This window comes from Neopsephotus bourkii, unplaced genomic scaffold (assembly GCF_033783945.1).
Source record: "Neopsephotus bourkii isolate Nb327-2 ecotype Australia unplaced genomic scaffold, CSIRO-AGI_Nbou_v1 NB_1557, whole genome shotgun sequence".
In the NCBI taxonomy this organism is placed as follows: Eukaryota; Metazoa; Chordata; class Aves; order Psittaciformes; family Psittacidae; genus Neopsephotus; species Neopsephotus bourkii.
In genome coordinates, this window is record NW_026902033.1 from 365,095 (window position 1) to 383,327 (window position 18,233).

General features: G+C 52.5%; 2 protein-coding genes across 3 annotated transcripts in view; one reads left to right on the forward strand and one right to left on the reverse strand.

Moving 5' to 3' along the window:
• Positions 1–1,599: 1,599 nt before the first annotated feature.
• On the reverse strand, positions 1,600–2,099 carry INAFM2 (InaF motif containing 2). Its single transcript, XM_061370966.1, has one exon. The coding sequence runs from the start codon at positions 1,999–2,001 to the stop codon at positions 1,600–1,602; it is 402 nt and encodes a 133-aa protein (XP_061226950.1). The 5' UTR covers positions 2,002–2,099.
• Positions 2,100–14,274: 12,175 nt separating this feature from the next.
• The window catches only part of PLCB2 (phospholipase C beta 2), a 44,072-nt gene continuing 40,113 nt past the window's right edge, over positions 14,275–18,233 (forward strand). Inside the window, exon 1 of one of the 2 annotated variants that reach the window (XR_009728074.1) lies at positions 14,275–14,897. Coding sequence is in view for 1 of the 2 variants with exons in the window: in XM_061370992.1 (XP_061226976.1) it covers positions 14,814–14,897 (84 nt within the window). In the remaining variant the exon portion in view is untranslated. The remainder of the gene's footprint in view (positions 14,898–18,233) is intronic. The other variant, XM_061370992.1, reaches the window with a different exon arrangement.

The window sequence follows — 18,233 nt, forward strand, 5'->3', positions numbered from 1 at the left end:
CCCAACTGGTTCTGTATTTAATAGCAGAGCCAAGGCACAGCCTAAACTCAGCTGGCACCAACCAGTGAGCCTGGCTCCTCTTTTACTCAGTCCTCCCTCAGAGAGCTGCAGGACTCTCCCCCTACAAGCAGAGGTGTATGCTGAGGACAGCAAGAGCAGCTACTGCAGGTACCTGGCAGCCCCAGGAGCTGCAGGCAGAGCCACCAAGAGCACACAATCGCCTGCTGCTACACAACAGACACCACCAGCTTTCCTCTGCGCCGCACTGAGAACACAGGCATCCCATCCCGTGTGCTCTCCAGGACACTGGAAAAGAGGGTGGAAGATCAAATCCAAACCACCCCCTCCTTCCTCCTAACTTCCTTCTGGGAGCCTGCTCCCGGTTTGGATCTTTAACAGAGGCTATGCTCGGCTGATGACACAAGCTTCACACCCCCCCCACCAGTCCAAAGCAGCTGATTTAGGTTTGAAACACCTGTATCTCCCCCCACCTTTAAACAAGCCAAGGCTGTGCGTTACAATACGCTCATGATGTGCACCACTGAAGTACGCACGCTGTGTTAGAGCACATTTTATCCCTCAGCAGGGGCAAGCTGAGCTCCCAGGGTCATTTCACCAGGACAGAACAGAACAGCCCAGCAGCCTCCCAGTTAAGGCATTCAACCGAAAGCATCAACCTGACAAGCAGCTGCTCAGGAGGACACAAGGCTTATGGTTCCTAGCTCAGCGCCTGCAGCCCACAGCCACTGAAGGCCAGGTTTTTGCTACACAGAACATCTCTGAAGGCTCCAAGGGACAAGAACACTGAGCCGGGAGCAGTCTCCCTGGGTCGCATCAGGGCTGGCATGGATGCACCTGAAGCACCAGCCCCAAGAGGCCACCAGGGATGGTCTGTGAGCTCTGCCATCCCTCATGGGCAGGAGCAGAGGGCAACAAGCCACAAGCACCACACACCATCAGCACCAGCACTTCACCTGCTCGTCCCCACAGCGCAAACCTCCCTAGTGCGTAGTTACGACCATCAGCAGGAGTTCAGCACGTACGGAGGCTTCTCCAGCATCATCTAAGGACACCAACCAACATTAACCATCACCATCAGACCCGTTACAGTGACCAAACCGTTTCTGGTACCCAGCGGTACCCCCCAGCCCCGCAAACATACTGCCTTACAGAGACTTTCATATTGGGAAAATACTTTAATATAGTAAACAAGTCAATTTACCTGCCACATGGTTTTAAATAAGTTTATGCTCGTTGTTAAACAAAACGGGGGTTACTGAAACAATGGGTTACAGCCTCTAAAGTCGTGTTGTTCCCAGCTGGTCCCGTCAACAGTGAGGAGCTCCGGACACCGAGATCCCTTCCTAGGTAACAGACGGGCATAAATAGCGCAGGAATTCGATGCAGGTTCCACGGGAGACGCTAGCCCTGGTGAGGGGAAAACCGAAGCCACAGAGTCCCCTGCTGAGGACAAACGGGGGGGAAAGGAGGTACCGCAGAGTCCGCCCGGTGCGCACAGTCCCGGCCCGAGCTCCTCGGGGTCCTCCGCCACGGGGGTCCCGCTGCCGGCCTCCAGCCCCAGCCCGGCCCGGCCCCGCCTCAGGGGCCTCCCGCAGCGCCCGCCTCGGCCCCGGGCGGCGGCGAGGACGCGTCCGGACGCTCCGAGTCCATGTCCGTGGGGCCGGGGCCGGGGGGCGGCGGCGGCGGCGCGTCCCGCGGGGGGCCGGGCGCGGGGCTGGCGGCGGGGCCCGGCGGCGCGGCGCGGGGCTGCGAGGCGGTGGCGGCGGCAGGGCCGGGGCCGGAGCCGCCGCGCACCGGCTGCCAGATGAGGCTGTAGTAGACGGCGAGGACGATGGCGGCCAGCGACACGGAGAGGACGTAGGCCAGCACGGTGGCCAGGCGCACCCACTTCTTGTTGGTCTTGGCCGCCATGCGCGCCTTCTTCTCGCCGGTGTAAGTGGCGGGCTTGCCCCGCTCCGCCCCCGCCTCCTTGTCCTTCATGGGGGCCCGGCCCTTGGCCCGCTGCTCCACCGACCCCTCCGTGGTGGGGCCCGGCTGCGGGCCCGGCTCCGCGCCGCCGCCTCAGGACATGCCGCCGCCGCCTCGTGCCGCGGCCCGCGCTGCTCGGCGGGCGGGGGTGAGGGGCGGGGCTGAGCGCCAGGGGCAACCCCGCGTGGCCCCCGCGCATGCGCGGAGCGGGGTCCGCTCCTGAGGGGGCGCGCGGGGCGGGAATGGCTCCAGGACCTCCGGCCGGGGCCGCCGCTCGTCCCCCGGGCGCGGGGTGGGTGCGAGGCTGGCGGCGGCTCCCTGGGGCCGTGGGGGCTGCGGGGCGGGCGGCACCCGCAGAGCCGAGGGCTCCGTGAGGAGGGAGCCCCTGAGGAGGGGTCAGCGCTGCCCCCGCTTCTCCTGGGCCTCGCTTCTGTGTTCGTCCCTGCTGGTAACTGCCGTGGAGCTCGGGGGATGCCCTCCCAAAGCAGAGGGTTCAACTCCCTTCAAATCGGGCCGATCCCAGACCTCCCTAACGCGGCCTTTAGAGAAGGGGTTGATATGATTCCCTATGTGTTAAGTGTCCCCCAAAGGCATTGCATCTAATGCAGGAAACATCTAAAACGCTGTTCTAGAGGCTGGGCTAGCCTTTGCTTACGGTGCAAGGTGTTTCCTTCGGAGAGTGGTTTAGTCGCTCCGTATACAGCCATTTCCCCCTTCCCTTCCATCTCAGGTGCGCTGCGGCAGGAAGCCTCTCGTAAGCAAGGAGCTGCAGTTGAGGAGGCCCGGAGCAGTGCAGGAATGACCGTCACCTGCACGGGCACCGGAGGAAGTGAGTGATGGAGCTCTCGGGCACCTTCTGCTTTGGCTCTCAATAGCAGGCAAAATGTGGGAGAGAAAGGGGAAAAGCTCTGACACTTGCAGGAGGATTCATGGCGCTTGCAGCTCTGAGGGAGAAGAGGGGGAATGAAAGGGAGTAAGTCCGGAATAGCCGGAGCTCTTGGGAAGGGTGGATTGTGGTGGCTGAAGGCTCCAGGGCTGCTGGATGCGTGTGTCAGAGCATGGCGCTCCCCGTGTCTCTTCTGCAGGGGGCTTTGAGGGGCTCCTGCAGGGTTGTTCCTATAAGGGCAAAGGAATCTGGGGGTCCAAGGGCAGCCGTTCCCATGGGGGATGTTTGGAACCCAGATCCTGCCCTTGCCTGGAGGGAAGGGCTGAAGAGTGGGGCATTGTGGTGCTGTTGGAGGTGCTCTGGGTTTTGGCCTCAGCACAAGCCTGATCTATAGGTTCATCATACATATATATGTATATAGTGAGCTGATCCCTTTGTGGCTCTCTGGCCAACACTGGTAAGGGTAGCAGGGATTTCATTGCTTCTTTAAGGTGGGGGGGGTATTTTCCACAGTAGGGAGACTGGACTAAAGGATTCTTAAGGCTCCCTCCCCATGCAAATGATTCTGAGCTACTGCCAATGACATGCTCTGTCCTCCTGAAATACTCAATTTTCATGAAATATTGCTGACTTTGTGTGTCATGGAAACATTTGTTAGTAGTGTTACCACCTTTCCGTGCCCCCCCTTAAATCTCTTGCCCTCATTAATTACAGCTGACTGTATTCTTGCTGAAGTCAAGTTTCACGCCTCTGGAGAGCATGAGCTGCCCCTTACCCCTTGGCCTGATGAGCTCCAGGTGACTGCATTCATACTGAAGCCAGATTTCACACACCTGAGCAGCGTGAGCAGATGGCATCCCACTGACAAAGCCTTCCTGAGTCAGAGGAAGGCATTGTGTGTGGTGCTGTAAGGATTCTATACACAAATTCCCTTGGGCGGTGGATGTGTGGATTTGTAGCAATTCCTACACAATGGATTTCCTACTGATGTTCCAGGTCTGTAGTCATTCTCTCTGGCCTTGGTTTTCCTGCTGTTGAATGCTGCCAGGGCAGGCAGAGCCTTGCTGGCTGCTGCGTGTGTCTGCTCTCAGCTCTGCCTCAAATCATCTCTGCAGAAATGGGCTCCTTATGCTGGCTGTGCTCTCTGATGTTGCCACTGGTACAGTTTCTCATGGTCTGTGGTTGAAGGATGATGAATTCCTCCCCCCCACAAACCCCTCCCTACGCTCTTCCCCAGTGCCTGTTCTGGGATTTGGGGGAATTGGCACATACAGGCAGTTCCTCTGGGCTTGAATGAGGTCTTGGCAGTTTTTGCCTGGTGCTGTCTGTCCATGCCGTTTTCCTACATTTTAAGGCTGTGCTTGGGGATGCTGTGTCCTGCTTTATTGCTGAACTCTGCCCTGTTGTAGTGTCTAGAAGGTGGCAGACACAATCAGAGCTCCAGTGCTGCTCAGTGTTCACATGGGTATTATGAGGAGTTTGATAAAGGGTGTTTAAAAGAGTCAGCAAGTCGATACAGGAAATAGGCACAGAAGGGAACAGGGGGTGATAGGGATCAATATGATAAAAAGCCATTATAGCTGCAGATCTCAGTCCTGTGTTCCCCAAATTAGTTTCTTCTCTCCTGGGAAGGAAGCCGATCCTTCTTAATCTCTGCTGCTCTTTCATGATGCTGCCTTTATCTCTGCTCACCAAAGCGGTGTTGATAAATCCAACAGTTCATAGCACTCCTTTGCACCAGTGGAGTCCTGGCAGCCTGGGTGGACTAAGGGCTTGCACTGGAGGTGTAGAAATGGTCCCAGCAAAGGTAGCGAGTGTGGTCTGGTTGAGAGCCCACTGCAGCTCATGCTCACCCATTTGAACTCTAGGAGCAGCTAAAGATGCTCCAGCTACAAAATGTGGCAATAGCTGATTCCATGAGTTACTCTCCTTCCTGCCTTCCCAGCTCTCTTGCTCCCTCCCCTTTAATCCTCAGCACTACAGATCTGTAGCTGTCTTAAAACTGCACTGTGCCGTTCTAGAGACGTTCTGCCTTCGGTCTGACATCTTCATCTCCCTGTTGCACTTACTCATTGCTTATTTGGGCTGCAGTGTGCCTCCTGGCTGTGGTGTAGACTTACCCTTCACAGAAGGCAGTTCTGTGGTGGTATTAAAGACATTCAGAGGCTTCAGACAAGACTCATTAACTGCTAAGTCTTGTTGGCTTTTGCTGAAGTGAGGTGTAAGCTTTACTTTCTACTGTGATCAACCAGATGGGTGTGAGTTTCGCTGCAGGTCCTTTTGTTCACATGCAGGCAGCTGCCAGAACGCGTGTGCCTTCTGTTCCTAAACTTTAGTGCTTTGCTAACAACCATCCATAAAGGCAAATGAGAGCCAGGAAACCAGAGCTGCTGTAATGATATTTTCTTTGTCATCTGGGTTTTAGCAGAAATACCGAGCTGTGTGTTGAGTAGGCTCCTGTGGTGCAGAAATAGAGCTCTGGGGTGCAGAGCTCAGAGGTCTTGTAAAGCCACTGAATGTGTCACACACTAAACACAGCTTGCCAGTTGGGCCTCTTGGAGACTCCATTCCTAAGGAGTACAAAGGAGACAGCTCACCTGAGACAAATGCAGTTGAGGGCACATGGTGCACCACAGGCCTGCCAGCAAAGAGGAGCTGTATAGCCCTTTAACATCTAGCCTTCCTCCCACAATTGTCCAGACACTGTATTCTTCAGGGTCCTGTTGGTAATAAACTTTGGCCTGAAGGTCAGCTAGAAAACTTCCTTATGAGCCTGTTAGTTCCTGCCTTCCCCCTGTGTGTAGCTGAAAACCCAGGTGCTGAGGCAGATTGTTGAAGATTGGGTGTTCTGCCCACTGACTGAACAGCACTGCTTGAATTCTGCTGTTACCTGTTGCAGTGGGATGTTTGCTTGCTCTCCAAGGGCCCCCGAAGGATGGAGCTAAATAAACCTGTGTTATTGATTTCCCATGTTTGGAGTGAGTGGAGAGCATCCAGTGCTTCAGGACAGAGAAGACTTAATTAAAAAAGCTTATTGGCCTAAGACATTACTTCTGTGCAGCCCTTGCTTCTCGGAGTGAGATGCTGGATTGCATTGCCTGCGAGGTGGCCAAGTCCCTACTGTTTGATCCTCCTGAGGCTGTCTGGACTGCTGTCTGTCAGAGCTGGCATGGCACAGCTCATCCTGCCCTGGGATGGGGTGGGCTGGATGGATTCCCTCAGTCCCATTGCCCCTCTGCTGTGATTCAGCAAAGGCAGCTACTCAGCCTTTTCCTTCCTGTGCCCTGTCATTAGGAGGCAATTCCATGTGACACTCTATGAATGAGCAGGTCATTCCACGAGGTGTGTGCTTTGATTACTCCACTTGGGTTAGTCTGTGTAACGCTCAAGCTCATCACTCACTGCCATGGTGCCGTACAGTGCCTTGTCTGAACCCTGGGTTTTGTTCTTGGTGGCTGCCTCCAGCAGTGTGACCTCTGCAGGCAGCTTATAGACTTGATAAAGAATTGTAACTTCTTTATTAGCTGTGTGTTGCTTTCTGAACTTTTATAGTGTCTCCTTGGTGCTGAGGAGGGGGGAGATGATGGATGGATGGGGCCTTTCCACCTGCCTCCTAATGTTCAAAGGATGGAATAGATACTATTAAATTCATCTCTCTCTCTCGGCTGAAGTCACAGTATCACAGTATCACAGTATGTTAGAGATTGGAAGGGACCTCAGAAGCTCATCCAGTCCAATCCCCCTGCAGAGCAGGAACACCTAGATAAGGTTACACAGGAACGTGTCCAGGCAGGTCTTGAATGTCTCCAGAGAAGGAGACTCCACAACCTCCCTGGGCAGCCTGGTCCAGTGTTCCGTCACCTCACTGAGAAGAAGTTTCTTCTCAAGTTTAAGTGGAACCTCTTGTGTTCCAGTTTGTACCCATTGCCCCTTGTCCTATCGTTGTTTGCCACTGAGAAGAGCCTGGCTCCATCCTCATGACACTCCCCCTTTATATATTTATATACACTAATAAGGTCACCCCTCAGTCTCCTCCAAACTATAGAGACCCAGCTCCCTCAGTCTTTCCTCATAAGGGAGATGCTCCACTCCTTGAGCTTTGCTAGGCTGGAGTCTTCTATCACAGAGGATGTCTCTGCTCTTGACAGGGGACGGTCTCTCGTGCTCTCCCGTCTGCCTTTCTAAAGGAAATATGCCTTATTCCACACTGTTGTTCCGATCTCCTGTTTGGAGCCTGAGGGAAGCGGATTCTGTTCTTCTCTGGCACTTCCCTCTTACGCTTTGCAGTCCTCTCTGTCGTACGTGGGAAGGTGCTGTCTCTCTTGTTAATCCAGTAACAGATGGGGGAGGTTGGGGATGTTCTTTTAATTCCTTCAGCTTCTGACTTAGCGGTGGTAGTGAAGTTTGCACAGCCCACTGTCTTGCGCTGACTTGGAAAGTGATCTGCAGAGATTATGGGGTGCGTGGGTGGGGGAGACAGCAAAAGTGATGCTGAATTGGGGATGGGACAGCAAGGTCTGGTTCACTCAGGACAGAGGCCTTGGGCAGAAAGCTTCTGATAGGGTGGTGCATCAGCTTCAATCTTTGTATCACCAGTTTGGTGAGGCTCGTTTTGAACCATCATCTTATCCTGTGAACCAATTGCATAGTATAAAGAGTGTGTCCTTCCTTCAGGAGAGCCCTGCACACTGTTTCCTTGGTGGGAAAACTCTTGAGAGTGAAAAGTATGCCTGAAAAGGATTTATTGGTTTGGTGTTAATGTTCAGAAACTCCAGTAAGTAGATACTGGTTCAGACTCTGCAGTGGGGAGAGTGGTTCTTTGCCATTTGCTCTAATCCAGAGGTTCCCAGCACCCTGAGCTATAGGTTTCACACATCAGGTTGTGGAGAGTTGTTTCACTCCGTGCAGAATGTCAGGAGGGTGGATCTTGTGGGGTTTAATGAGAAGTTTCTTTGTGGGTGTGAGCCTGTGCTGTCTGTGGCTGCGACTAGTCACAGGCTCTGCAGGAATCTAGAGTCAGAAATCAGCACTGCATTGTTCATCTTGCAAGGAGGAAATGTGCACGTTCACACCCTGAACACCCAAATGGGGTTCTGGGGGCTGTATTTCAAACATAACCACCACTTCTTAAGTGATGGAACAGCAGTGATTAATGGTTGAGGTGTCTGAGTGCATCTTTGCTCCTGGTTTTCATGGTGTGAGGAAGCTGATGTTGCCTTTATGTGGAAAATGAATGTGTTGTGCTTCTCCCTTCTGTGCACAGATTCATATATATATGACATGATATGTATTATTATGATATATAATATATAGTAGTTGCTCCCAGGTGTTTGCAGGAGAGTACTGACATAGGTTGTCTGAAAACACAACCTGTAGTGTTTGCAGAGTGACAGCTTGAGTAAAGAGTTGCACCAACTCGTGATTGTCCTTACAAGCACTGGGACAGGATTTCCTTGGAAAGCCTTGTCCACACTCTCATGATGCAGCCCTGAAGCCAGAGTGATCCTGGTTTGGTCTGGATTTCAGGCTGGGATAGTTTCATTAGTTTTCTCCCCCTGTGGATGGAGAAGGGTGTTTATTCAGTAGCTCATTTTATGATGGCTCCAGGCTCTTAATGCAGCCAAGCTCTTGATGAGACCAACCAATGTGCTCATTCTTCAAAGTGAGCTTGACTCAGGTTTGGGGCCTTGCTGAGGTGCACTAAAGCAACATGAAGCTTAACTGCTTTAAAGATGCAAATAGATTCTTTTATGAGGTCAGCATGGGGTTTCACCTTAGTTAAAATAATGGAGCTTTGCATGTGGTAGTGCTTCCTGATCTGTTAAGTTTTGACTTCCTCCTCTTGTGTGTGCTTGGCTTTGGCAGCTGAATGAGAAAAATGTGCTGGCCTCATCCTGGTAACCCTGTGCAAGGGAGGGTTGTTTAACTGAGTTAAAATAGCAGCCTGCAACCTCTTCCAGTTCTGCTGGAGCTGGTTCTTCCTTGTCATATCCGACTGTGTTCACACTTCTGCCATCCTGCTTCAGGCTGCGACTGGAAAGGAAGCTGTGGAGTCCTTGGAGAGAGGCTGTTTGTTGAGGGTCCTTTCCAACTTGGCCGGTTCTATGATTCCAGTAGCTATTTCCATTGCACTTGCTGCTTTTCCCTGTTCCGAAAACAAAAGAATGGCTGGAGTTGCAGCAGGGTTAAGTATTTCCTAGAGAGCTCTTCTCTAAGAGTCTGTAGTTCTGTGTATGTGTGTGTGGTGTATGTTCCCTGCTTGATAATGTGCTGACAGAAATCATTTTCAAGATCTAATTTTGACCTCTGGAAGGACAGGAGATGATTTAAAATATCCTGCACTGATTGCACTCATCAGGGCTAGAAGAACTATGTCAAAGTGACAAATAACCATAACCAAGGTAACAGGAAGGGCCTTTTCTGGTGAGATGAGTCTCTTGGAGAGCAGCAGTGGAGAGAAGCGATGGCCAGGCTGTGTATTTGTGTGCCCACTAGTTAAAGGCACAGGGCTGACTCTAGCTGCCTGTGTACGTGCCAATATTGCCACAGCAGTGATGTGTCAGTAGAGCAAAAATGAACAAAACCGGGTTTCATCATCTTTTTAGGATCTGAAATAAAACCTTCATCCCACCCACAGGTGACTATCATGAATCATAGAATGGTTTGGGTTGGAAAGGACCCTAATAACATCCAGTTCCAACTCCCTCCCATGGGCACGGATGACTCACACTGGACCATGTCAAAGGACAATGCTGAGATAAGATCTTGCCCCTTCAGCTTCATATTTCCAGTTGCTGGGGCTATCAGCTGGTGCAAATCAGTTCCATTTGGTGCCTTCCGTGGGCTATGGAGCCCTTTTGCCTTTTGAGAGTTGTCAGCAATAGCTTCAATGATGAGGTTAATGAGAAACTTGTGGAGGTTGAAAGTGGTCCTTAGCTTGAAAAGCTTGTGAATGTGTGATTTTGTGCTATTCACTAAAACAGTGGAGGCTGTCGACCTACCTGAAAACCTACATGACATTTCTTTAGCAGCCTCCATTGGAAAATGCCTTCTTTCCTGCAGACCCAAACTTGAACACATCACTGCTTTACAACTGCATTGCACCTCCAGGAGGTGGAGTTTGGAATATGATGTGCAGAGGCCTTTGCAGTAGGGAGCGGGATGCCTGGAAGGTTGAAGCTGGGTATTACACATGCAGATTCTTGGCCTAGCACCTGGAGAACTGGAGACCATGGCTGAAGGCTGGTCAGCTCCATTAGTGAGTAGGCAGAGTGGTTCCTGGGCAGCAGTCCGAGGCTGCTGGCAGTGGGAATTGGCACGAAGGGACAATGCAAAGAAGCCTTTTTTAGTTTTTATTACTCTTTCATCCCTAACTGAATAGTGCTGCAGCAGGGTGTAGTCTGCAGTGGGAGCCTCTGTCTCTGGAATGGGATCCACTGGGGTGTGTTGCCTTTCAGAGTCGGTGCACTGGGGCTCATGTATATGCACACAGTTATATAAATCCACATAGAAAACTTGGTGCATTTGTGCTGACAAAATGCTAGTGTGGGTGGATGGCCACATTACCCACTTTAATGTGGTGCTGGAACCAAGCTGATACCCTTTGCTTCTCAGCCAGCAGAGCTCTCATCTTCCCCGACCTGCACGTGTGGACATGCCTACCTTGGGGAAGCAGGGATTCAATCCTGCCCCAAAGACAAGATCAGGACTCAGAATCTGCTGTGGCAGCAGCAAATGCATCCACAGAAGACAGGTTATGGTTAGAACGAGTTGGGATGATAGAGCAGGAAGAAAAAGAGCTAAATGGGGCTTCCTTCCCAGTATCCTGCTTCCCAGTTCAGCATTTTACACTGTGGGTAAACACAGTGGGCAGTGAGATGGATCCATCTCCAGGTTTGGTAGAAGTCTCTTTGCTGCCCTTGCTCCTGTTACTGTGAGGTAGCATGAGATGGGCACATGGTCTGGTGTGCTGCTGCCCTTCATCCTGCTTCCTCTTCTGTTAATGACCCATCTTGGAAAGTTTTGTTCCTTTGCTAGCCATTAGGAACTGCATGGTTCAGTCATCCCTGGGCAGCAGTTACTTTGTACTGCAGTGATGTGTAGGGTGTTTAAACAGTGTATGAGCCTGTTTCCATCACTCACCTGTGCAGTCTGGACATAAACAGAAAGCCATCAGAGCCAGGAGTGAAAGATACTCCTGCTGTGTATTCCCGTGCAGTGAGCAGTTAATGGTGACCTAGCCATATCTCAGAGCTTGATCAGAGTTTTGGGGACTTGCATGAACACAAAACCTCACTGCTTTTCATAGCATCAGAATCCCAGCCTGGTTTGCATTGGAAAGGACCTTAAAGCTCCTCCAGCTCCAACCCCTGCCACGGGCAGGGACCCCTTCCACTGGAGCAGCTTGCTCCAAGCCCCTGTGTCCAACCTGGCCTTGAGCACTGCCAGGGATGGGGCAGCCACAGCTTCTCTGGGCACCCTGTGCCAGCGCCTCAGCACCCTCACAGGGAAGAGCTTCTGCCTAAGAGCTCAGCTCAGTCTCCCCTCGGGCAGGTTCAAGCCATTCCCCTTGGCCTATCGGTACAATCCCTGATGAAGAGCCCCTCTCTGGGGCATTCATATGGTATTGTGGCATCTGTGGCCACTTGCCTTTCTGTGCTGTAGTCCACTGCCCTCTGACTCCTGCAGGTCGAGTTGGAGTCATGCTGTCAGCTGAGAGCTGTCATAAATCTGTGGCTTTGTGGTTTGGGCTCAAAGTAGGGCACAGTATGCTCTGACACACACCCTCAGCTCTTCTTCTCCCCAGTGTGGTGAGAAAATTGGCCTTGTGGTCCTAATGGTGCCATTAATCCTTTCAGGATAGCCGGGGCTCAGAGGGCAGAACAGGAAAAGGAACTGCGGGGTGGCCTCAGCTTTGCATAGCTCTGGATTCACCCCTACCGTTGGAGGGCAGTGCTCACGCTGTGTGTGCAGTGTCATCGCTGTTCACTAGAGGACAGCATTTCACACTGCAAGATCCAGTTATCGTGGAACAGAACAGTGCTGGAAGGGGCTTCTTACAGATCTGTGTGTGCTGGGAGCAGGTTGGGGTTGAGGCTACACAATAACGTGCTAGAACTCAGGAGCCATGCAGTGAAGGCTGCTCAGTAAAGCAGGGCTTAAATCACTGTCCACAGACCCTGCCGTGTCAAATCTCTGAAGGGTGATGCTGACTGTGCTGCTGCATGGGCTCTGTGGCAGGTCGGGGCTGCTGAAGAGGCAGGGCAGGGGGAGAAGGAAGTCTTCAGGGAAAAAAAGGTAAAAAATGGAAGTTTTTGCTTATCAAAACCCTCACGGAGGGTGGTGGGTGCACGGTGAAGGGCTGAAAGCAAAGGAGGTGCAGGGCCCTGCTCAGAGGGGCTGTGCATGAGTGTAGATGGGGTGATGGGCCTTGCAGGAGAGAGAAAATACAGGGTGGTAGAATAATACTGCTCAACGTGCTGGTCCTGCCTGCTGTGATATGAGAGCTCTCAGCAGAGGGCAGGACTGCTGCTCTCTTCTATCACTGTTCCATCAGCCATCTCTTCATGCAAGGGGCAGCAGCTCCCACACAGCACAAGGAGTGTGAAATGAAAGATAAGGAGGTTGGGTTATGCAGAAGGAAGCGAGCTTCAGCTTTTGTGACCAGCTTTATGCAAGCAGGGATCTTGGCCGTTGGTGCTGTGCAGCCTCACAGGACAGCTCTGGCTTGGGTGCTGCTCTTCATGGTGCCTTTAGTTTCAGTTCACTGATTTATTCCTTAGGGAAAGCTGACTTTGAGTGACAAGGGAGTGGAGCTCTGGCAGGATTCATGCTTGCTCTAGGTCTGTTGATGAGACACACAGAAAGCTGTTGAATAGCCAGGTCTGAGAGAATGCAGGACAGGAGCAGCCTGTCTGTGAGGCCCTGGTTGTGACAGGAAACAGGCACAGTTCACAGAGCAGTATTAACTGTGGTAAATCCCATTTGGGCCCCTGGAACCAGTAGCTGTGACTGATCTCACCTGCAGTTCCAGGTGGCAAAGCTCATCCCACCTCTCGCTTCTCCCTGTGACCTCCATGGCCTTCCTTTGGTGCTTTCTGTGCAATGGAGGATGGGAGGAGTGCAGCACTTCCGAGCGAGGCTGATGCTCGTTAGCCTTTACACAGCTATTCCCTGAGTTACAGCTGAGCAGCACTGAAACTGCTCTGGTGTAGAGGAGGGATCAGATGAGGGCAGAGAAAACTTCCACCCCAACTGCAGGCTCCTGTGGCTTCTGTGTGCATACCTGCCCCTCAGGGTTTGTTCCTTAGAAGAGCACGGAGAACAAAACCTGCCCTGCAGAGCCTGGCATTTCACTGCCATTTATGCCAAATGCTGCTGGCATCCCTGAGCACTTCCAGCTCAGCTCTTGAGATCTGGGCAGATGCTGCTTGGGAATAACAGCAACCCCTGCAGGGGGGATAGTGGGATGGTGTTCCTGGTGATGCTGTCTTTGCTGGGCCTGGGATCCTCCAGTGCTCTGTCAGTTGGCTGCTCTGGCAGCACGTGTCACACATGCAGAGGGAGCTTAGTACCATAAATGTGGCTTGGTTATCGGAACAGAGGTGATGGGTTTCCATGTCCTTAGTCTTGGCCCTGAGCAAGCACAGCCTTGGGTAGGCCACCTCAGTTCACTGCCCCAGTAAAACAGAGCTGACAGCCTGGATAGCCAGTTCTTGGAGAGTATTCCCTGCAGCTGCCTCCCTTTGTACAGCAGGAGGCTTTGTCCACCCTTGGGAGAATCTGCACTGCTGCTGACAATGTCTTGTCCCTCTTGAGCAGTGGCAGGTGCCACCCCTTGACACCTTGTTGTCTCCTTTATAAGGAGACAAGGCTGAAATCCCACCATGTGGCTGGGAATCCCATTACAGCACGGGTAACACAGTTACTGCCACTGCTAATTAAACGTGGGCCTCTGCCTTCTTGACTAAAATTAACCTTGCCCATGTCAGTCCTCTTCACAAGCCATTCTCCCCCTTGTTAGCCACATCTGCCACCAGAGCTCCTTTTCTCCTCTGCTGCTCACATGTAATTCCCTTGAGCCAAGGTCAAGAGCAGGGATTCGGTTTTGCCCTGTTTGCCATTAACCTTCTGTCTGCTTCTGTCACTTCCCTCACCTTAACTCATCTCTCCCATTCCATGCTCCCACAGTATCTGCAGTGGACCCAAGTGAGTCTGGGGGATAATGCAGTCCTCGGGACTCCTGTCAGTGCTTTATTGCATCTCTCTGTGGGGTTTCCCTCTGCCTCACTTTTCAGGTTGACATTCAGCAGAACCCATGAGAGAAAGGAAGGAGGTTAAAGAGTGGAAGTGCACCAAGTGGCCCCAGAAACGGCGGCTGTAGGGAGCAACGAATGAGTTTGTTTTACATGATCTTTGGGCTGTTGCATGAAGGGGGCAGTCTGCTTGTAGCCAAAGCCTGACTTGTTCTGTAAGCACATCTGCTGAACTAGTTTGTGTGTTGGCTGGGGATGTCTGCGCTTCGTCAAGACAACAGTTAAGGAAGTTCACTTGCGGAAGTGCTGTGGAGCGTGAGCTTCACCAGCACAACCCCGAGGAGCAGGTCCCTCCTGGAGCAGCAGCGTGCCTGCGGGGCTGCCCACACGGGCATCCCAGCCCAGCCCAGCCTTCCCTCTGGGTGACCTTGGGCTCAGCTTCTCCCGCTTGCTTGGAGAGCTGTTGATTTACAATGCAGATTCATCGGTCCTCGCCTGCCTGTCCCTGCCCCTCCTGAATTTGGCTGGGATATAAGAGGCTGTTTGCTTTCTGATGCCAACAGTGGCCATGGCAGAGAGCCCTGCCACGTGAGAGGCAGAGATAGAGGAGAGGGGGCCAAGGAGGAGCGAGCTGTGCGGCAGCTATTGCTTCTGGTGGCTGAGGAGCACATCTGCAGGGCAGGATGTCCATGCTTACCCCTGTCCTGCAGCCGCCGGAGGTGAAGGAGTATCTGTCCAAGGGTGAGCGCTTCATCAAATGGGATGATGTGAGTACTATGGGTTTTCCTGCACTGTGTTTTATGTACGGTGGTGGGGCAGACATTGTGTTTTGGTCAGGGGTTATGGGGAGGCTGGGAGCGTGTATTCAGTGCTGGGGTTGGGACATGGTGTGTTGTACCTGAGAACAGTGATGTCTGGATAAGAGGAGAGCTGAGGGGAAAACCAATGGGTGTATGTGTTGGGGGTTGGTGAAGTGGCTTGTGCACCTCTTGTTACTGTGGAGGGTGGAAGTAGACAGAGTGTGCCACTGGGTCTGGTGTAGGACCTCAGGGTCCTGTCTGTGTCCCAGCCCTCAGGAAGGTGTCACTGGTGGCAGCTCTTTGGGGTGAGAGGCAAATGGCACATTCGGACCTGTCCAGAGGAGCCTGAGGGGCAGGATTTACTGAGAGGACTCTCCGTGCTTGCAGATAGAGAGGAAATCAGCCTCCAAGTTGGTTCCTCTTATGGCCCTGTTGGAGTGGACAGAGGGTGAGCCATGGCCTCCTGTGCCTGCTGGCTGTGGGTCTGTGAGCTGTCGAGTGTGCAGTGGCCGAGTAGCAAAGGGCCAGAGCCCTGGAGGGTGCTGCAAGAAGCTGCTGCTTTCCAACTCAGTGTCCTCATTTATCTCTGCAGTCTGTGTGCCTTTCATTGTGAGGAGCAGAAAGTGGGAACAGCAGAATGTGATAGCCCTCTCCTCACTTTCTAAGAAGGCAAAAGAGTATTTACCCCAATCCCCACGTACCTGAGCAAGGGGACAGCAGCTGCCCATCCATTCTGTCTGCAGTGTGAATTGTCTGCTATGGAGCATGAGCTGATAAAACGGGGGCATGCCAGGTTACGATTATTCACCAAGCTCTGGGGGAAACATGTGATGTGATATTGCAGCTGAGATGTGTTAGAAGGAGCTTTCAGTGGAAATAGGAGGGATTAGTGCCTGCTTTTGTGGGTGTGAAGCTTGAACAGAGTTTTAAGTCCCAAGGCAGTGCATGTGGGGGATGGCAGTTACTCATATGCATGGGAAGCAGAGGTGGTCCAGAGACATAAAGCAATGTCACATACAGCTAGCAGAAAGGGTGGATGCTGAGGGATACAGGATGGGATATCACCAGGCAGTTACTGCACTGGCTGTACAGGAACAGGAGGACACCAGGGCATGGTGGAAAGTGCAGCCTTCCCATTCTTTCCAGTCTCCCACTGCCTGCAGAGTGCATGTGTGGCTGCTTTGGATTTGAACAGGGATTGGGTTTCTGAGAACAGCAGCAGCCAAACTTGTCTGCAGTTGCTCTGTGCCCAGTCCTTGGGGACCACCTTCCCAAAAGCTTGAAGCTGGGAATTCAGTGGCAGTGAGGCTCCCTTGAAACCCAAGCGGAGTTAACTTGGGCTTCCAAGCCCCACGTGTTTTATTTGCTGCTGCAATGATAGGATTGAGGGAGCTCAAGTCCTGTGTGGGTTTTTTGCTATGGCTTAAGGATTTTTAAGTGTTCCTAGAAGGTGCTCTCTGGTGACTTAGTCCTTTACAGACCTGACCTCCAACGATGAGGAAAGCCTTTTCCACAAGTGTTCTGTTCTGGTCGCATTGCTCTGTCTCCTCGTGCTTTCCCACTCCACAGTTAGGGCAAGCTACAAAGGATGGTGTAAGAGGTCCAGGCTGCAGGATTGCTGCTCTTCAGGGCTCACAGGCCTGTGGGGTTTGTCCCACTTCTTGAATTGACCTGGCCATGTTACTGTAGGTAACAGTTTTGAACTCCTTCCACAGTATGAGAGGCAAGTAGTGCAGGTAGATGGGACTGGCTCCTTACATCACTCTGTCCAGTTTGGGACTGGACTGGAGCCTTCACTGTACCCGATAGTTTCTTGAGGAAAACCAAAGCCACCTTGTGTAGTGCCTTCACCTCGTGCAGCATCTGCAATGTGCTGCTTAGAGCAGGGTGCAGTGGGGCTGTTCTGACCTGTCCCAACATCTCGGGGTGAGGAGCAGCTCTGCTGTGCTTGGTTGAGCAGCCACCAAGCTGGGGTTGCTGAGCAGGCTAAAGGGGTGAAGTCCTACCACATGCATGGTGATGTATCTGAAGGACCAGCTTGGGAACACTTTCCCACCTGAGATAGGGCACAGGATAGTAGCTGAGCTCTTAATCAGAGCAGTTATGTGTGGATTTGGCTCTATGCTGCCTCTCAGCCCTCATAGTAGAAGGAAACCTCTGTCTCTCAGAGGTTATGGGTTACATGACTTTACCACACAGTGCTTGCTTTCTGCCCTGGACTTGAACTCTACAGTGTGAGCAGCAGCCAGTTTGGCTGCCAGACCATCTTCCATAGAATTCCCTATTTCCTTTGTTACAGGAGCCTCCCCATAGGAGAGCCCACCTGTACCCCACAGCCATCCATGTGCCTGCTCAGGAGGGGGCACCCTGATCAGCTCTCACCGGTCCTCACTGTACCCTCACTTGCTTTCAGGAAAGCTGCTTCACAGGAGATAAGGTTAATCTAGAACACGGCCCAGTACTTGGTAGCAGTACTGCAGTGCCTGGTCTGCTTTTGTGGCCATGTGCTCAGGGAGCTAACCAGGAGCTCTGGGAACATGGGCATGATGGAATCATAGAATGGTTTGGGTAGGAAAGGACCTTCAGATCATCCAGTTCCAGCCCCCTGCCATGGGCAGGGACACCTCACACTAAACCATGGCACCCAAGGCTCTGTCCAACCTGGCCTTGAACACTGCCAGGGATGGAGCATTCACAACCTCCCTGGGCAACCCATTCCAGTGCCTCAGCACCCTCACAGGAAAGAATTTCCTCCTTAGATCCAATCTAAACTTCCCCTGTTTCAGTTTTAACCCATTACCCCTTGTCCTGTCACTGCAGTCCCTAATGAAGAGTCCCTCCCCAGCATCCCTATAGCCCCCCTTCAGACACTGGAAGCTGCTCTGAGGTCTCCACGCAGCTTCTCTTCTCCAGGCTGAGCAGCCCCAACTTTCTCACCCTATCTCCATACAGGAGCTGCTCCAGCCCCTGAGCATCCTCGTGGCCTCCTCTGGACTTGTTCCAACAGTTCCATGTCCTTTTTATGTTGAGGACACCAGAACTGCACACAATGCTCCAGGGGAGGTCTCACGCGAGCAGAGCAGAGGGGCAGGATCAAACAGGTCAACAGTGTCCCTGGTACAGCATGAGGAAGGCAGCAGGGGGTAAAAGTAGAACATAGAGAGCTCTGTTCCATGGGCAGTTTGCTGTAGTGGAGCATCCTCAGTCTGAAAACTGAGAAATACAGATGCACTCTGGAGCAAAGTATGGGTTCAGTAACAACCTGGAGAGCCCAAGGACAAGGAACAGATACAACTTCCAAAT